The 17,020-nt window shown below is 38.4% G+C and overlaps 2 protein-coding genes across 4 annotated transcripts in view; both read left to right on the forward strand.

The window, feature by feature from the left end:
- Positions 1 to 2,051: 2,051 nt before the first annotated feature.
- On the forward strand, positions 2,052 to 10,930 carry zdhhc11 (zDHHC palmitoyltransferase 11). Of its 3 annotated transcripts, none has more exons than XM_015022157.1 (11): positions 2,052 to 2,177; positions 5,341 to 5,559; positions 6,217 to 6,395; positions 7,306 to 7,407; positions 7,481 to 7,605; positions 7,689 to 7,844; positions 7,942 to 8,066; positions 8,138 to 8,187; positions 8,266 to 8,329; positions 8,439 to 8,517; positions 9,266 to 10,930. In XM_015022157.1, the coding sequence occupies exons 2-11, from the start codon at positions 5,341 to 5,343 to the stop codon at positions 9,403 to 9,405; spliced, it is 1,239 nt and encodes a 412-aa protein (XP_014877643.1). In that variant the 5' UTR covers positions 2,052 to 2,177; the 3' UTR covers positions 9,406 to 10,930. The 3 variants fall into 3 exon arrangements, with proteins under 3 accessions (XP_014877643.1, XP_014877624.1, XP_014877633.1); XM_015022138.1 differs by lacking the exon at positions 2,052 to 2,177 and adding an exon at positions 3,211 to 3,510; XM_015022147.1 differs by lacking the exon at positions 2,052 to 2,177 and adding an exon at positions 3,211 to 3,510 and having other exon boundaries at positions 8,275 to 8,329.
- A 401-nt stretch (positions 10,931 to 11,331) lies between these two features.
- tppp (tubulin polymerization promoting protein) overlaps positions 11,332 to 17,020 on the forward strand; it is a 19,561-nt gene continuing 13,872 nt past the window's right edge. Inside the window, exon 1 of the mRNA XM_015022183.1 lies at positions 11,332 to 11,459. The gene's annotated coding sequence lies outside the window, so the exon portion shown is untranslated. The remainder of the gene's footprint in view (positions 11,460 to 17,020) is intronic.

A 17,020-nucleotide genomic window follows, 5' to 3' on the forward strand; every position in this document is an offset into this window, starting at 1 on the left:
CGCTGTGAGTTATGTGATCTGTTTCTTCATGTCTTATCCAAAGAAAGATGTTCTGGAAAAAAGTTCCTACACTGTCTTCTACTCTGACGTAGATAATTTCAGGGGAAATTTCAAACTCTCCAGAAATGTCTCTTATCTTTTTGCAAGAGAGGACACAATCTGAAAGGTATTTTCCTTTTGGAGGAACAGGAATTTTATGATAATGCTTCTTCATGATATGAACATATAATTTATCTGTCAGATCCCTCTTAAACATTTTGATCCTGTCTTGTAGATTTGGGTTTTCCATACATTCTGCACACAGGCTGACAATTTCGGGTTTAACAGCCTGAAAATCCAATTTAGGAAAGTAATCTGTCTCGGTGTAGTACAGTGGTTTTGGGCTTTCCTCATCTGATGAAACTTCAGGAATGCATCCGGGCAAAAGGGAGAACAATACTCTCTTTAATCTATGTGGCTTATGTTTTAGTTTGACAAGTTTTGTGTCACTTGAATCCATCAGTTTCTCCAGAGAAGACACCATGTTGGTGAACTGCTGCTCAACAAACTTGGAATATTCTGGTTTGCTGATTATTTCTTGTTTTCCAACTGGATCAGTTTTGAGATTTGACGAATAGAAGTCTTTGATATAACCAGCAATCTTTTTTAAGTTAAAATGTGGTACACATGGACAAGTGTTCTCTGTCTGTCCAACTGGACCGTGAGACTTACAGTAATGAAGGTCCTCTAAAATAGTTTGGCAAATTTCTTCTGTGACTTCATCTGTTTTGAAAGGATCTATTGCTGGCAAAGCGTCTGCAACATTGTCAGAGGCTTTGGCATTGCATGAATCATGTGTATATTTCTCTATTATTTCAGAAATATTCTCACAAATGGAGGGCAGAGAAATGTGAGATTTTATTCTCTGAGAAACGCCTTTTTCTGAAACATTATGTTGTGCAACCTCTGGTTTTGGTGAAGGCACACCTGAGGCCCACTTACTTGTGAATTCTGTCCAGTATCTTTCAACACATTTTGTTCTAGCTCTGTTCAGATGTTTTTGGAGACATTCAACTGTATTGGAAACCATCTTGCTAAAATTTTTCAGGTTAGAAAAGCAGCCACTCACATATACAGCAGGTTCCACTGGATAATCAGGGGCCTTCTGAATGGCATTTGCAACATCCGTTATTTTTCGCGAGACCTCCTCTTCCATCAAAGAGTTTAACTCTATACCACTCCTACAGACTTCTGGTGATACCTGCAGAACGGTGGCAATTTCATTTGAAATCAAGCTGGTCAAATGCACACTGATCGTTTTTAATGGCACTTCACTCTTCACATAGGACGAGGTCGCCATATTCTGTTCAAACACTGGAGCAAGGATTTTCAGTGAATTTTCCACAGATTGCTTATAAATGTTTACAACTATGTCAGCCATAGTGCTTGTTATATGCGAATCCCTTATACCTTGTGAAAGCAAAGTCCACTGTGCAGGTGACAATGTGTTCAAGCTAGGCAATAAGATGTCCTCCAAGTTGTCAATTGAGACATTGATATCACTCTGCGACTGGTCGTTTGACTCTGCCATTTTCCAATTTTGCTTTCTGTAAGAAACTATGTTCTGCTCACCACAACCTCTCTGACTTAAAAACTGCTGACTTTTGTGCTGTTTTACGTCACAATCCATTATGACGAAGCTTTACCCAGCCTAACATTGCTTAAGTTTGTTCCTCGAGGGAAAAGCTAGTGAAAGACCGTAGCCTCGGCTGTCACGTGGTCTACCTATCTCTGTAGCCATAGAAACCCACCGGAAGTCTTCAAAATACAATGCCTACATTAGCTATGACTTGAGGTTGTTTTTGAACATTCAATGTGTTATTCTAGATTGTTAACCTGTAAACAGTTCTTTATGTTTCGAAATTAAATGAACAATAAATAAATAAATAAAAATTAACGAACTTATGTTAGCCTACCACCTAAAGTTCTCCATCTTATGCTCCAGCTGCCATTTTCTCCCACCAAGCTCTGAACACCTGAGCTAGTTAGCTAGGAGGGTTTTGTGGAAGTGACGTCGCCGGTGTCGCTTTAACTAATTGATTTTTCTTATAATTGATAATGATGCCAGTACCACGGACAGCACCAGCACATGTCAGGATCACAGTGAACTGGAAAGCTACCAACAGTGCCATGTACAGGTAATCAGGTTTTCCATTCTACTACCTTAAACTAAAACGTTTTTTTGGTGTTGGGGGTGGATTTTATGTAACATAGATCAACATATAGTAGTGTAGCATTTTGAAGTAAAATGAAAATTATATATAGCTTCCAAAATAATTAAGAAATGTTAATTATTTTGCATTCAGCTCTACATACTCTGATGCCCCTCAAAAACATCCAGTGTCTTCAGAAGTCCCCTAATAAGTAAACATAGTACACCAAAGTGTAATTTAAACAGAATTTATATGCATCTGTTTCTGGCCTACTATGTTAGAGAACAAAAGTGAACTAAAACTTAACTCTTTAAAGCTTGATTTGCCTTGCACGAATTGCCAACTCAGCCAGCAGCTCATGCACAGACAATCTGCTAAGACAAGCGCAGCAGTTTGCTGCTGACTGAATACGGATGAAGCAGAGGGATTCTCAGATTTGGTTAAAGACTGAAAGTTGGTGTACAGACCATATTTTATTAGTTTTTTTGTATTAAGGCAAAACCCTTCGAGAATAAATACTTGCACCTGCATTCCTAAGTATGTATTGTTCATGAACTGTTTCTGTGCATTTTTCTTGTGTGGAAGTTGTTTTAGATGCAGTGAGTGTTTAATATCCATGCAGTCAAAGGAGGCTGAAAGAAACAAGAGCGGTATATTGAAATGCACCAATGATGCCTTCTCATCATTTCTGAAGGCTTTCAAAAAATATTTTACTTGTGTTGTGTAAGTCTTTTAAGGAAGTGAAAGTGTAAAACAGTTTCTATTACACATTTTCATGTCTTAGAGAGGAGATTGCACTGAAATGATAGGAGAGCTTTAACTATAAAGTCTCTTATATCCACATGTCTGCAGTTTCATTATCCTCACATGTGAACACTAAAGCATAAAGCATAAGTAAGAATCTATAATGCTTTTTCTGAAAGGTATGTTAGCTGTTTTGCTCAGAGAAAGACTGAAATGAAGAAGTTTGTAGAAGATACTGGTTTAAAAAAAAAAAAGAAGCGAGCCGCCCCGCGCATGCGCGCCAGGGAACAGTTACCATAGCGTTTCTGCGACCTGCTGAGTGAGTTGATTTAACTTCTCGTTGCTCGTCCTTCACTAAACAAGGGCATGAAACATTTCTCCTGAATTCAGACAGTTAAAAAAAAAAAAAAAAAAAAAAAAAACATTTCTAGCTGATGCTGTGTGATTTCACACTATTTGACAGTAAGCCATTTATGTGACGCACCTGCACTGCCGAAAAAACACTTATGCGGTGGAAATCTCCGTTTGGGTTTGGAAAGAAATGACTGTTTATTGTGGGTTTCCCATGAAAGAGGTGAGTAATACATTTTGGTTTCAATTGAAGAAACAATTACCTGTTCTGTTGACTTTGGAGGTTGTTTGTGTTTCAAACACTAATGTCAAACAAAGAGGGAGGAAAAACCTCCACACAATGTGAAGACGATAAAAAGTAAAAATATCTGGTTGGGATATTTATGTATGATAGTATATAGGACATTATAGTTTAAAACTGGGATTTTGAAGTAAAACCACGTGCGAAATTTGAAAGGGGGATGTTGATCCTTGGTAGACTATTTTCCTCTTTTGGTCAGCTGTTTCCTGAGGACTTTCTTCAAGTATCCTGCTAAATACGTGCAGGATGGATTCTGTTACTTCCGTAAATGGATGAATTTACTTTTTTATATATCTTAAATGCAGACTACGTTTAGTTCTCGATGTGAACAAACTGATAAAGATATTTTGACAAGAAAATAAGGCTGCGATGTACCAAATGACTCCTCGTAAATCAGTTTTGGAATACCATTTTACTTTTTACAGCCTTTTGCTTTACTATTAAAGCTACCTGCCAGACCTTTCTGTAAAATCATTCAAATTTCCTTTACATATAGTGTGTCACCCATAGAACAGCAGCTTATCTGTTTTGTTACTATATTGTAAAATAATCAAGCTAACAATCTGGCACACATTGAAACCTCTGGTCACATCACAAAAGGCATGCCCAGACTTTGGGCATGTGTTTTTATGTCTTTACCATGATTTAGATTAAATTAATTTATTAACGTTGTATATGTGCCCAATTTCAGAATACTACATGGATATTATGCAAATCTGGAAATGATAAACTGTGAAAGTGGCTTACTAAGATGACCAAGGCAGACTGGAATGCCATTGTCTAATAATCAGGAACATAGTTGCAACTAAGTAAAAGTGCAAATAACGTAATCTTTAAATCCTAAGGACTGCTGGTGTGGATAAAGCCTAGAGATCCACCTAGAAATATACTGATGACTGGAATTGGCAGAATTTCTCTTTGGTTGGCTGCTCCAACAAGGGCATGGTCTCTAGAAATCCTATCTTTTTCCAGTCAATTAACACATTTTATTAAGTGATGCCAGGCTCTTCTTGCAGCACTCAATGGACACAGTTACTGAGCGATGAAGTTCCAAAGTTAGCTTTTTGTACTGTATGTATAAAGTGTTTATACAAAGGCACAGAGAAAGCGATTAAAAGAAAATTATTTAAATGGAAGCTGTTTTCTGTGACAAGATGGAGACTTAAAACATAAAACAGGAAGACTGAAAATAGCACGACAAATGAAGCTGGAATCTTTGTCACTCTGTTAAAGGTTAGCTGACCTGTGTGATGTTTACACAGGTGGCTTTGCTCTGAAATGTTGGAAGCTCTTCCTTTTGGGAACACTTGACATTTTGGTGCTTCTCCTTCCTATATACCAATCGAGCCAATTGGCTGGAACCGTTTGCCTCTTATGATGTGACAATCCTAAAAGCACAGCAGAAATGTTTATTGTTGCTTAAAATAAAAAAATGTAAAAATCTGAAATTTTACTTTCAATGTTCATATTGTGCATATTGTTTGCTAAAGATATTTACATTTTTTAAATTGAGTTATTCTTCCCATTATTTTTCTTGCCATATAAGCTAAATATAGACTGGTCTGTGCTCCATTTTCGTAGTTGTGAAATGTACCGGTCTGAGCAGCACTCCGTTGGTCACCAGTTGAACAGTTGCCCTCATTATCAGCAGCTCATTTTCCTAACTCATTTCCCCAGCAAATGTTCCTACACTCTAACAGGTGGAGAACGTGCGTATATAGTCTGCCCTTATTCTCCTCCGTCACTGTCCAGATGAACTGCTTCGGTCGCAGGTTTAGACGCACAGCTCCCACTCATGGCAGCAGCAAAAGTGAGCTGGTCCCCTTCAGGACCCCAAGGATCAACGGATGGTCGTGGCCCCTTCAGCCCCTTCAAGTGATCGGGTGGGTGGTGTACATCTACCTCGCCGTAGTCTCCTTTGGGATCTTCATCCCCCTCCTGCCTTGGCCATGGAATGCCATGAGCTATGCTGTATCCTTAAAGCTGTCGCTGCAGCTGTGAGTCTCTTTTAATATTTGAATAATCAACAAACGTTGGACTCGGCTAAGAGTTTGTTTGGGCTGCTATGGAAAAACAAAACAAGGGTTTTGTTGTGTAGCCTGCTTGTATGGCCTCCAGTCATACAACACATTACTCTGTCTCCTTTTCTGTGCTCCTTGTCAAACTGGATCAGCACGTTCAGTGGTCTTTTTGTTACTTGATGAACACTGCATGATGTCAACACACTAGATCATTTTACTCGAGTGTCTGAAACCAAAGAACAGCGGATCTTCACAGATATTTTTTTTTTCCCCCAAATATAAAGTGTGCTGTTATTTGTTCATTTTTTTTAAAGCTGTATCTAACTTTGCAAGCTCAGACTTAAAAATAACTCCAAACGCTTGCATTTAGTCTTAATGGCTGTAATGTATAATCGATGAAAAAACTGTTCCAAACAAACACATCCTGTCTATTTCTCCCACCTTGTGCCATTTCTCTCGTGTCTCCCTCCTGTAGAAATATACTCCATAAATTCATGGTGGACTTCAGAATTTAATATTTTTGAAACTTTGTGGATTTTGATGTCTTGCATATTCTGCTGCACTTCTCAGACATCGCTGCTATCTTCCGTAACTGTTATTTTCTCAGATTTCTGGCTCATCATTTTTGCTACACTTTTTCACTAACATTGCTACTGTGACTATAGATCCAGCAGATCCGACCGTTCGGGCCAAAAAGAACTATTCCTCTCCTCTGCCTCTTTTTGACAAGGCAAAACAAGCACATGTCATCCAGGACCTTCACTGTTACCTATGTGATGTCAAGGTGTATGTATCCCAGTCAGCAGCATCTAACGTGATTCAACATTATTGATGTCATATATTTACATTTCTGTTGCCGTTCGTTATTGCAAATAGATATTTAATCTTATACAAAATCTATTAGTAAATCATCAGTATTTTTAGAATTGATATTTAGTTAGCAAATAGTGCTAACTGATAGCTAAGTCTATGACATTTAGCTATTAGTCTGCTGTAGATTTTGTCTAGGTAATTTCTCATACTTTATCAGCTTTTAAATATGTACTGTTTGTGTATTGGTCTAAAAATAAGCTCTTTAGTTTAGTTTTCTGCTATTACGGTTATTAGTTGACAGCCACTGGTCACTAACTAGTTTATTAGTGAAAACTAATTGATTGAACTGTATTTAAGTAGATGGCCCTGACCTTTAGTAGCTTTCATAAATGTCTTGCATTTGTGTTTTTTATATATACATGTACCATTGTTTGTGGTTGTAACGTGACATAATAAGGAAACGTTTAAGGAGTATACCGTTGCACAACATTGTGTGTTTGATTCTGTTTTCTGATGTTTGTGCTGTTTTTGGACAAATGTATCCTTCAGTTTTTCTCAGTACGTTTCACTCATTCTGCAGACGGACTCCAACTCAACCATCTTGGACTGTAGCTAGCAACAGTAAATCTCTGAACTCATCCAGGACCAGCAGCATGGGCCGGTTCTGGACTTCTGTTTGCCATTTGCAGTCCAGGACAGTCGAGTTTGGAGACCTTTAGTAGGAAAATAAATTCACTGGTGAGACAAAAGTTAAAATGCAGGAGTGAAGGCACTAGACAGAGAAACTTAAGCATTCAAATTGAAATCCCTGCACACTGGATAATAACTTTCACTTCAGAAAGTATTAAATGAATTATAATAAGCGAAAGTAATTGTCTTCTAGTGGCCCCAAAGTGAAACATTGTGGAATTTGCAACAAATGTGTGGAAGGCTTTGATCATCATTGCAAATGGCTGAACACTTGTGTGGGTCAGAGGAACTACTGGTAAGTTCACGATTTGGATAAAATAAAGCCAGTCGTGCGTCATAAGCAAACTCTCAGTTCTTGCTACTTTCAGGTTCTTCTTTGTGGCCCTAATTTCAGCCATCCTCGCAGTCTTCATGCTCACTGTTGTCATTTTGTTCATATTTGTCCAACATTACCTGGATCCGCACATTTTACGGACTGCACCACAGTTTGGGAGTGAGTTTGGCGTCTTTCATGATGTTAACGGCATGATTTTAAAAATGTTGCTGTAACTTCTCTTTTCCTTCTTCTTTTTAAAGCAATGCTGGGGAATACAACGTGGCTGGTGTTCCTGCCATTAGCTCCTGTAAAGATGAGTTCAGCTGGTCTCCTTACATTAGCCTTCGTAACGGTTCTGCTGTGCGTCGTCTGCATGTTGCTGTTCTGTCACTTGCTGGGATTTCACCTTTACCTGTGTAAGTGAAGTGGTCCTTTCTTTTTATCTCTTCTTCCTCTCCCTGTCAAGAACCCTCACTGTTTCATCCTCCGCCTGTTTTCTCACTGGTTTCCCAGTTTACAAAGGCATAAGCACATATGATCACGTAAAGAGCAAGCGAGAGAAACAAGACAGAAGACAAAAGACTGAATCTAAAAGTGCAAGCGCCTGCTCTTCAAAATCTTATACAGGCTCTCAAAAGGTAGGGACTTTATTTTCTGCTAATTATTTGTGTTCAGACCTTCATGTAAATAAATCTCTTTTGTTTTATAGAACCGAGATGCATCAAATAATTGTGAGCAAACGTTACCACAGAGTCCAAGGTAATGATCCATCTGAGCACCTTAAAGAACCATCAGATGGTTTTTACAGAGATCAGTAATGTTTTAACTTTCCTACAGTTTCTTCAGATTTGCCAACACAAATCAACTTTCCAGCAGACTGTCAGACTCTATATGTACAGAGGTAACAGTACTGACTCACTTCTACTTTCTGGAGAAAAAAAAAAGAAAAGTCCATGTATACTTTAAGAAATTCAGCTGTGTTGCATTAATATTCTTCTTCTTTTTCTTAGCTGGAAAACTTTAAGAAGTCTGCAGAAAAAGAGAATAGTTTCAATTATGGGACAGAAAATCCAACACAGAATGAAACAAGTATACTTTTTTAATATACACACTTACATTGACTGTATATGCACAGTGCCTTGCAAAAAATATTCATGGACATAGCTTAAAAATAGCATTACAACCACAAACCTCAATATAATTGATCATATTTGTGATCTCAGACCAACAAATCTGAGCAGTTATGTGCCTGCCTCATTAGTTATGTGCCTGCCTCATCAGTTATGTGCCTCATCAGTTATGTGCCTGCCTCATCAGTTATGTGCCTGCCTCATTAGTTATGTGCCTGCCTCAAAGACCTTCTTTGAATATCATTTAGCTCCATTTTCCTTCACAGCAACTCTTGCTATCCCTACTGTCTGTGTTAAAAGAAAAACCATCACCAGAGTATGATGCTGCCACCACCGTGTTTCAGCTCTCCTGCTGTGTTCTTTGGTCTTCCTGATTTCTCAGAAACCTCTGAGGCCTTCACAGAACAGCTGGATTTGTAGTGAAAATAAATTACATTCTGGTCGACTCTGTTGACCAATCAGTTGTCTTTTGAGGGTGGTTGGTTGCATTACACTGAATTAAGGGTAGCAGAGTAAAGAGATGTGAATACAACTGCAAGGCACTGTGTTTTCCCATTAAGCACTGATGCAAAATTAATTAAATATCTATGCCATTTCTTTTTCTATTTGCTAAGTGTGAAGGTTAATTCTATATTAAGCACAATATTGTAGAAAAAAAATTTTTTCTACATTTTCTTACTACATTTTTTTCTCTCTTTGTCATTAAGGGCCGATATCAATGAGCGTCATCATGAGTCCGAAGCCTGACAGACATGAGGAAGATCAGGGAACCAGTGAAAAGTTCACTCCTGAGGCACAGGACCCTCTGGGCTGCTCAGTTATGGCTCGGGATCCTACATCTCAGTGACCGTCTGAAAAGAGATGGGAGCTGATGCCATCAGGAACAAGTTGCTGCTTGGGTCAGAATTATTGGTACATTAACACTGTAACCCTAAATTGATAGTTATTTTCAGAAATAATTGAAACGTGTTTGATTTAGTGTAATCACGGTAGATAAATAGATGCAGACATTGTTCGGCTTTGCACACATCACAATGGTTTGATATTTGAACTTCTCGTATTTTGTATCAATCTTCTTATGTCGTTTTGGTCTAAGGCAGATTTGGGAGATATTTATGTTGGTATTAAGGACTGGAATATTTTTAATCAGTTAAGTTCCTCACTTCACATTCAGTCACTTGATCAATTATTTAAGAACTTCTTTAGCTGAAGCCCAAGCCACTCAGTCCTGAAGAAGTTCTAAATCTTCAAATGCTAGTTGATTATTGGTTAAAGTTTTTGGAAGCAGGAGTCTTACATTTTTATATCTGTGGGCAGATGTCTCTTGTAGCCCTTCTGGTTCTGTGTATGCAGCTCAGGCTATCAACCCAAACCATCAATCCAAATTTCTCCAGCAGTTTCTTTTTTCTTCCATCATAAACACTAAACCCATCTGCACAATAAAATTGAAATCTAAATGTTTATCTTGTAATCTCTTAGCCCGCTGTTAGTTTGAGGAACAGCGAAATAAGATATCTTCTGCTTGTTTTGTGTCATTTTTTTTTAATGACAGTTCAATTTTGCACAAAGTTAGTTGAATTGTTCCTTTTCTGAATGTTTTCAAACACAAAGGGTTACATTTTAGGGATACCAATAATTCTTCCCTACTTTGAAAATATGCTTCATGAAACTGAAGCACCACATTTATTTCTCTGTATGTCGATGAAGAGTGTTTTGGAGCTGAAACCACAGTTGCTAAACAGATTGGATGTGGGGGAGAGGGGTTGTTTTGTTTTATTGTTTAATTTCTCAAAGGATATTTTGTATGATTTAACGTCTATCTATTTTTATTTCTCGCATTGTAATTTTTTTTTCCCTCAAGTTTTTCTTAAAATATTTAAAGCTTTGTTTGTACAGAGATTAAAGTTCTGATACTGTAACTTTGCTTTTATTACACACTCTTATTTAATTAAATTTTTTTTTTTAGCTATTTTTACCCCTGATGTGTGCTAATTGTTTGTCTGGTACACCTGAATTTCCCCGCTGATGGCTTAGACAGGACAGCCTCTATTTTGTTTTATCGAAATCCACATGCACATCTGCGCGTTGACCACACGGAGGCGCGTTTGAATCAGATTGAACAGCCAATTATGTCATCCGTGATTACAGTCTGCTCGATCTGCTTTCATCATGATCAACCATGCCACCGTTCTGAAGTGTTTTCACCACTTCCTGCTGCATGCATTTAAGATATGCATCTGATGTGAGGAAAGGAAAGAAAAAAACTGGAGATGCTTCACCATAAGGAGTGCAGGGATTACATAACCTCCATCCATGTCCAGCACATCATACTCTGATTGCGTAATAACCTCAGCGCACTGGACATCAAGAAAGCAAGGTTCAGAGGGCAAGTCTGTTAAGAGAAATGCTTCAGCCAATAGAAGAAATAGATGATGAAATATAAAGGCAGTCGCTGAGGAAAATTCCCTTTGGTCACCCACAGTTCAGAAATTAAATGAACTCCAACGAGGGTTCTGATAAATACTAAATTACTGCTGTGTGCCTACTGCTCTGTTAGCTTATTAGCAGAAATAAATGTAAATATAACTTGAATAAAGCTGTCTTTGACGTCCTCCTCCATTCATGTGTACGAGCGCTGCTCCGCTGTTTACCGTAGCAGCACAATTTCAACAACAACACGGAGGAAGGCGGAAAACGGCTCCTCGCGCACGGTGGCAGCCAATCAGCGGCCTGGTTTCTCTTCAGCATCTCGCAGGGGATTGAACCGTCGGGCAGATTTGAGAGCACGCAGCGGGGGAGGAAGGAGATCTGCGAGGAGGGCTCCCGATCGACGCGCAATATTATGATTTTCTGAAATCGACAGGGAGCGCTGAAGGATTACGTCATTGGGTGATCGAAACGGTACGATTAATTAAAACTTGTACTAATGCGTCTAGTTTTGGCTTACATGATTCATGCACGAATGCGAGTACAGCTGATTGCAGAGTCCTGCATGTCTCTTTTGACTCTGATTTTTAATTAGCCCTTTAAAGCTGCCATGTCATCTCGGTACTTTTTTTTTTTTTTTTGGGATTGCCAAGCTTCTATATGTGGCCCCACAATAACAAACGGATCACGTGGACTCTGTGTGAATCTGACATTTGCACATTTATGTAACATGTTTCTTTCTGAAAACGCGCTCATATGCTCTTCAGTCTGCAGAAGCTGCGGCCATATTCAGTAATGTAAACATGATGAGCTTACTGCCACAGTGAAGGGTCCTCTAGTAAACATTATTTACGTTTCTGAATGATACAGGGGCTTGTGTGCCGTAGCCTTTACATCAAGCTGCTGTTTTGTGTAGGTGGTTATATAATTATCCTTGAAAAAAAAAAGTTCCCCTCCCTCTTATATTAGCTTCCCGAAGAATGGAGGACAGGATGTTCTTGTGTTTATAGGGACCCCTGGTAAAAGTGTGCAAACAGCCTTTAAAACATACCCATCTTTTATAGCGGTATCATGAGCTCACTACAAAAATGTAGGAAAGTCTATTGTTTAGGCATAACTGTTTTCATAGAAATCCTTCGAGGCACAATTCCTGGTGCTCTTCTTAATATTTCATACAATTAAACAGCATCTAATCTTCTAAAACATTGTGCAAGTTTTAAGCATCATGAGAGAGAAGAATCTTTGACCGTCTCTTTAAATCCAACTCAATCCTGAGTTCTTGCTTAACCTCTCTTCTCTTTCACTAATGGTCTTTGGTGCATTCCCATGTGGATTTGTTTTTACGTTTTGAATCATTAATCCTGCAGGAAAAATGCAATAATCAGACAGTTTTATTTAAAATCTATAGTATTCCAAGTGACACCTGATATCAAACAACTAAAAAGGTTCCTCACACCTTTTTTTTTTTTAACAGGCCCACAGGATCACAAATCCTTCACTGTGCTCCACAGCAGACATGAGATGCCTCACACATTCAACCTAAGTTTTGCATTAATCCCGCTTGGGAAGTTTGTTGCTGAAAAGTTCAATCTTGTTCTCATCTGACCAAAGTATATTGACATCCTTGTATAGCTTGGCAAATTTTTGCTTATTTTTGCAATAGTACCACAGAAGAAACTTTTTTTTTCTGGAATGCCTCCTTAGAAGCCTAATAAGTAGATCTAAAGGGTTTTATGGAGACACCGGGTCCCCAAAGATTCCACTTTTTTTTTTTTTTTTCCATATTTCACTGTGGAAACAAAAATTGTGACCAACCCCGTTTGTCACAGTTCAAGCTGTCAAACGTTCTCATTTATACATACGAACAGAGAAGACATTCCACTTTCTGATTGATCACACATACAGTACCTGAGTGGCAGGTTCTCTTGTCCTTCCTAGTTTGAAGAGTGGCTATGAGCAATGAGCCTCTGTGTCACATCATATTTACATTTCATGGAAACAGGATGATGATGTTTATTACTGTTGTTGCCTCATTCAGGACTGACTAAATGCTGCGGGCAGCTTGGTTCGGACCGTAGCTGATTCTTCTTAAATATCTGCGCTGTTTACGGACAGCTGCAAACATCATAGACATGTTTGCAGCTATCTGTAAACATATCAGCTGTGTAACTCAGCATAGTGCAGATTGCGCTCTATATGTAATTGCCGGAAGCATTAATTGAAATGGGATGTAAAGAGTATGGAAAAATAACTGGTGGTGTTTGTGGAAAAAAATTATTTTCGATGTTGATTTTTTTTATTTCTTCACCAGAGACATCAAAATGAAAAGGTTGAATTCATAAGATTGTGATACTTCATTAAAAGATTTATTTATTTTAAGACTTTCTTCTCCTTTTTACCAGGGGAGTGCAATAAACGTGTCCACCGCCATACTGTGATCACATCATTATACTGCAAAACTGTTTGACAGCTAATTAATGGCAGTCCATTAATAGCTCATTGATCACATTTGTAACCAGATTTGGTAAAAAGTCTGTTTTCTTCTTACTGCTTGCCTCTGCTGCCATATTCTCCCCAAAGGTTGAACTGGGTTTGCCTGAAATAAAGACATGGCGACTTGAGTTTGTCCCAGATTTCAGCACAGCTTAACATTGTGCTGGTTCAAGAGCCTCTGGGCTCTGTCACAAGCAGTTAACCTCAGAGTGTACTGTAAATTATCTCATTTTTGTTGGTGAAAGCTCAAATCCCACACATCTTTCTAGAATCAAGGGACTGTTCTCAGAATAAATAGGGACCATAGATCCCTATTTAATTGGAGGTGAAGGGGGAATTAGGAGAGTTTGAACTCCTAAGCAGCCAAAACCTTCTAACGTCCAGTCTGCTTTAATCAAAAATAACATGGGCTCTACTTAGAGCTGAGTCATGCTTCTCCCACCAGACTTTGCTTCATCTTAGCTGTGTTGGTGACACCTTTGTGTGTCTGATCATGCATCTTTTTCTTTTCTTTAGTAAAATAAAACAATTGCAACAGAACCATTGTGCTTTCTCATATGCTGCCTGTGCTTCTCGGGATGCGGCTGCCAACAATAACTGCTGCAGTTTGTTTAAAACATCTCTATATCCCTCTGCCTGCCAAGATATTTGAGTCACCAAGCAGTTTGGATTACTGGAGAGACGAGGACTTGGAGACAGATTGTTGGTGATCTTAGACTTTGGGCTCAACTTTGTGATTTTTTTTTTTTGCTTTTACATGCTGTGTAGAAGCAGAGTGGAGATGGGACTGTCGTCAAACTGGGCATTGACTTGGAGACTGTATTTAGATTAAGTAAACCTTGTTTAATAAAGAGGCTGTGATTGTTGTGTCTTTTTGTTGAAGCATGCTTGCCGCTCCTGAGTGAGTCTGGTTGTATCATCGATTACGTAAGCATTCAAGAGAAACGGATAGAGGAGCGCAGATTACAAAGAACATCACTTGTCTGGATGTAAAGGTGAAGTAACAATGGAACACAAAAAGCTTTAAAAGGATAGTTCATGATTTTTGAAGTAAGGCTCCCTTAAAAATGGCATAGGCCACTAACCTCTGACCTCCAGCAGATAATCTCAACTGTCAGTTGAACCTGGAGGCTGAAATTAATGGCTAAACTGATAAGGGGCCAAGATTTTCTACTGTCTGTTAGTCAGTCCTTTTTCAGTCTTATCAATTTTGGCATTTTTCTATTTTATGAACCTTTAGTCCATAAAATAGACTAAATAACAACCATTGGTTGGTTATTTACAGACAGGCTGATAATTATTTACATGGGAAATGAAGGCAGGAGGCAGTGCAGCACCAATGATCTTTCTGTGTTAAACTTGTCCTGTGAGTCTCTTGGGTATCATTTCTTCTTGGGGAGAGTCTGCATAAGCGTTTGCTTTGTTTATGTTTTGTGTATGTTATTTGACTATATTTCACTTCTGCATGTTAAATTGAAAAAAAAAAATATATACAAATGAAGTAAAAAACAAACATGTCCAGTGAATGGTGCGTGTCTGGGTCGCAGTAGCTGATGGAATAAAGCTGTGTCAAAAATATTAGTATTACAACCATTCAAGTAAATGCTGCTTTATTCATTTTTTACATGTGCTGTTCTCAGTTTGTGGTTTATAAAGGAAATCCGGTAGTTGGCCACCACCTTTAATCTTAATTTAATGTGTAAATCTTCATCATCAACTGTTTTTCAATATGTAACACATAGATAACAAGAATAAACACAGAAAAGGTTTTGAAAAAGAAAGAACTACTGTGCTAGATGCAAAATAAATTTAAAGTCAGTGTCAACTAAAACTTGTTTGAAAAGATTTGTCGTCTTTTCATTATTTACACATCTTTTTCACACAAAGTTGGAAGATTCAAAGTAGATGTAAAAAAAAAAACAACCTTTGGATTTAGTAGATTATTTTAAGTAAACATGCTTATTATGCAGAAAATGATCACTTTTTGTCAATCTTGTTTTTACACATTGACACTGAGAGTTTTGTAAGTTGATGTTAGCTGGTGAGTTAGCCAGGCTATCTGCTCTTGTGGCTTAACACACGCATGCTGCTCTAGCCCGTGTGTGTCGACTGTAATTTCAAGCAAGAAATACCCTAAAAACAGCAACAGGTGGTGCTTCTTTAGTTTCCATGCCTCGACTTTATAAACATTTCACTGTGTAGGAGTGACTGCAGTGTGTGCCAGAAAAGGTAAGGGAGGGGTACTGAGGTTTTACTTCCCTCCACATAGCCGGACAAGACTCCAGTCACTCTTGCGTTTTATAAAAATAACTTTTAACAGCGTAAATGGAGGAATATTTTTGTGATTTTGAGAGCATAACTTTTCAATTTATTTTTTGGAATACGTTCTTACCAACCCATCCCTATTTCTCAAATGTTTAACATAACCAGTTAAAACCTGGACACATCTGGCCTAGTCCTGTAAGTTAAACCTGTTTCAGTTTGCAGCCGTGAACGTCTGATAAGGTCACATTCCAGAGCATCTGCCTGGGAAGGATGCTGGTCTGGACAGAAAACAGATGGGATCTCTGCATGCCCACTCTCTGTGGCGCCCTGGCGGAGGTGTACACTGTCCTCCTGCTCAACCACTCGCACACATCACTTTGACAAGGGTGACATCACTTCGCGAGCCAAATACCATCTGCCAAATTAGCAGCGCAGTCTTTTCTCTTTGGTACCGATGTATTTCAGTCTGTGTGTTTCGTTTACCTTTTAGAGCAAATCCAGTGTTTTTTTTGTGTGTGTTTTTTTTTTTTTGTTTTGGTTATGGCACGCCCATTGTTGCTATGAATAGAAGCAGTTCAAATTGGGTCAGTTTATTGTTAAAGCATTCATCTGTGCAGTGGAGGGCCAGAAGGCAAGCGTATGTAAGCATGCTGTCATCCAGTCGCAGATTTGTCTCTGGAGATCTGCCTCTAACCAAATGGCAGCTCGCGTGTTTGGGGCAAATTGGAGCAGAAAACATGGCACAGTCGTAAAATGATCATTGTGCTGATCAAGTTTCAGTGAAAACGATGTGGTCCCATAAAAAAAAAAAAAAAGATATATTGGATTGCCATCTTTTTCTTTTAAATGGTTCAAAATGACTGTCTGCCCTTAATGTTAATGGTGACTCTTTCATGTGTTCAGAATGGTGTTGTTTAAGGAGGAGAGCACTCAAGCAGCTGAATTGACTGACAATAAATTGGAGGAGTGGAGTGAAAAGACTTCTTTATTTTCCAGAGTCTCAGTCACTGTTAGACCACAGCACATGCAAACACACAATGTGCTCTGAAGACTAAATTATATTAATTTAGTATCCACTCTAAATTAATAATTGAATACTGATGGAACTCAGTGGACACACAATGTTTGAACTGTAACCTCACTGCTGCTTGAATAACTCAGAAGACTCTGAAAGTTTGGAATATTTAAGACAGATTTTTTTTTTTTTTTTTTTTTGGTTTAGGTTTTTCCTTTTTTTTTTTTTGGGTTTTTTATGCTTTTTTTTCCCCAAAAAATTT

Source organism: Poecilia latipinna, unplaced genomic scaffold (genome assembly GCF_001443285.1).
Source record: "Poecilia latipinna isolate Pla-1442-1.1 unplaced genomic scaffold, P_latipinna-1.0 Scaffold86, whole genome shotgun sequence".
In the NCBI taxonomy this organism is placed as follows: domain Eukaryota; kingdom Metazoa; phylum Chordata; class Actinopteri; order Cyprinodontiformes; family Poeciliidae; genus Poecilia; species Poecilia latipinna.

Coding starts and splice junctions, on each gene's coding strand:
- zdhhc11 (XM_015022138.1), top strand. CDS start 3,478: ATGACTGTTTATTGTGGGTTTCCCATGAAAGAG. Junction 7,606..7,688: donor GACTGCACCACAGTTTGGGA/GTGAGTTTGGCG, acceptor TTCTTTTTAAAG/CAATGCTGGGGAATACAACG. Junction 8,067..8,137: donor CTTATACAGGCTCTCAAAAG/GTAGGGACTTTA, acceptor TTTGTTTTATAG/AACCGAGATGCATCAAATAA.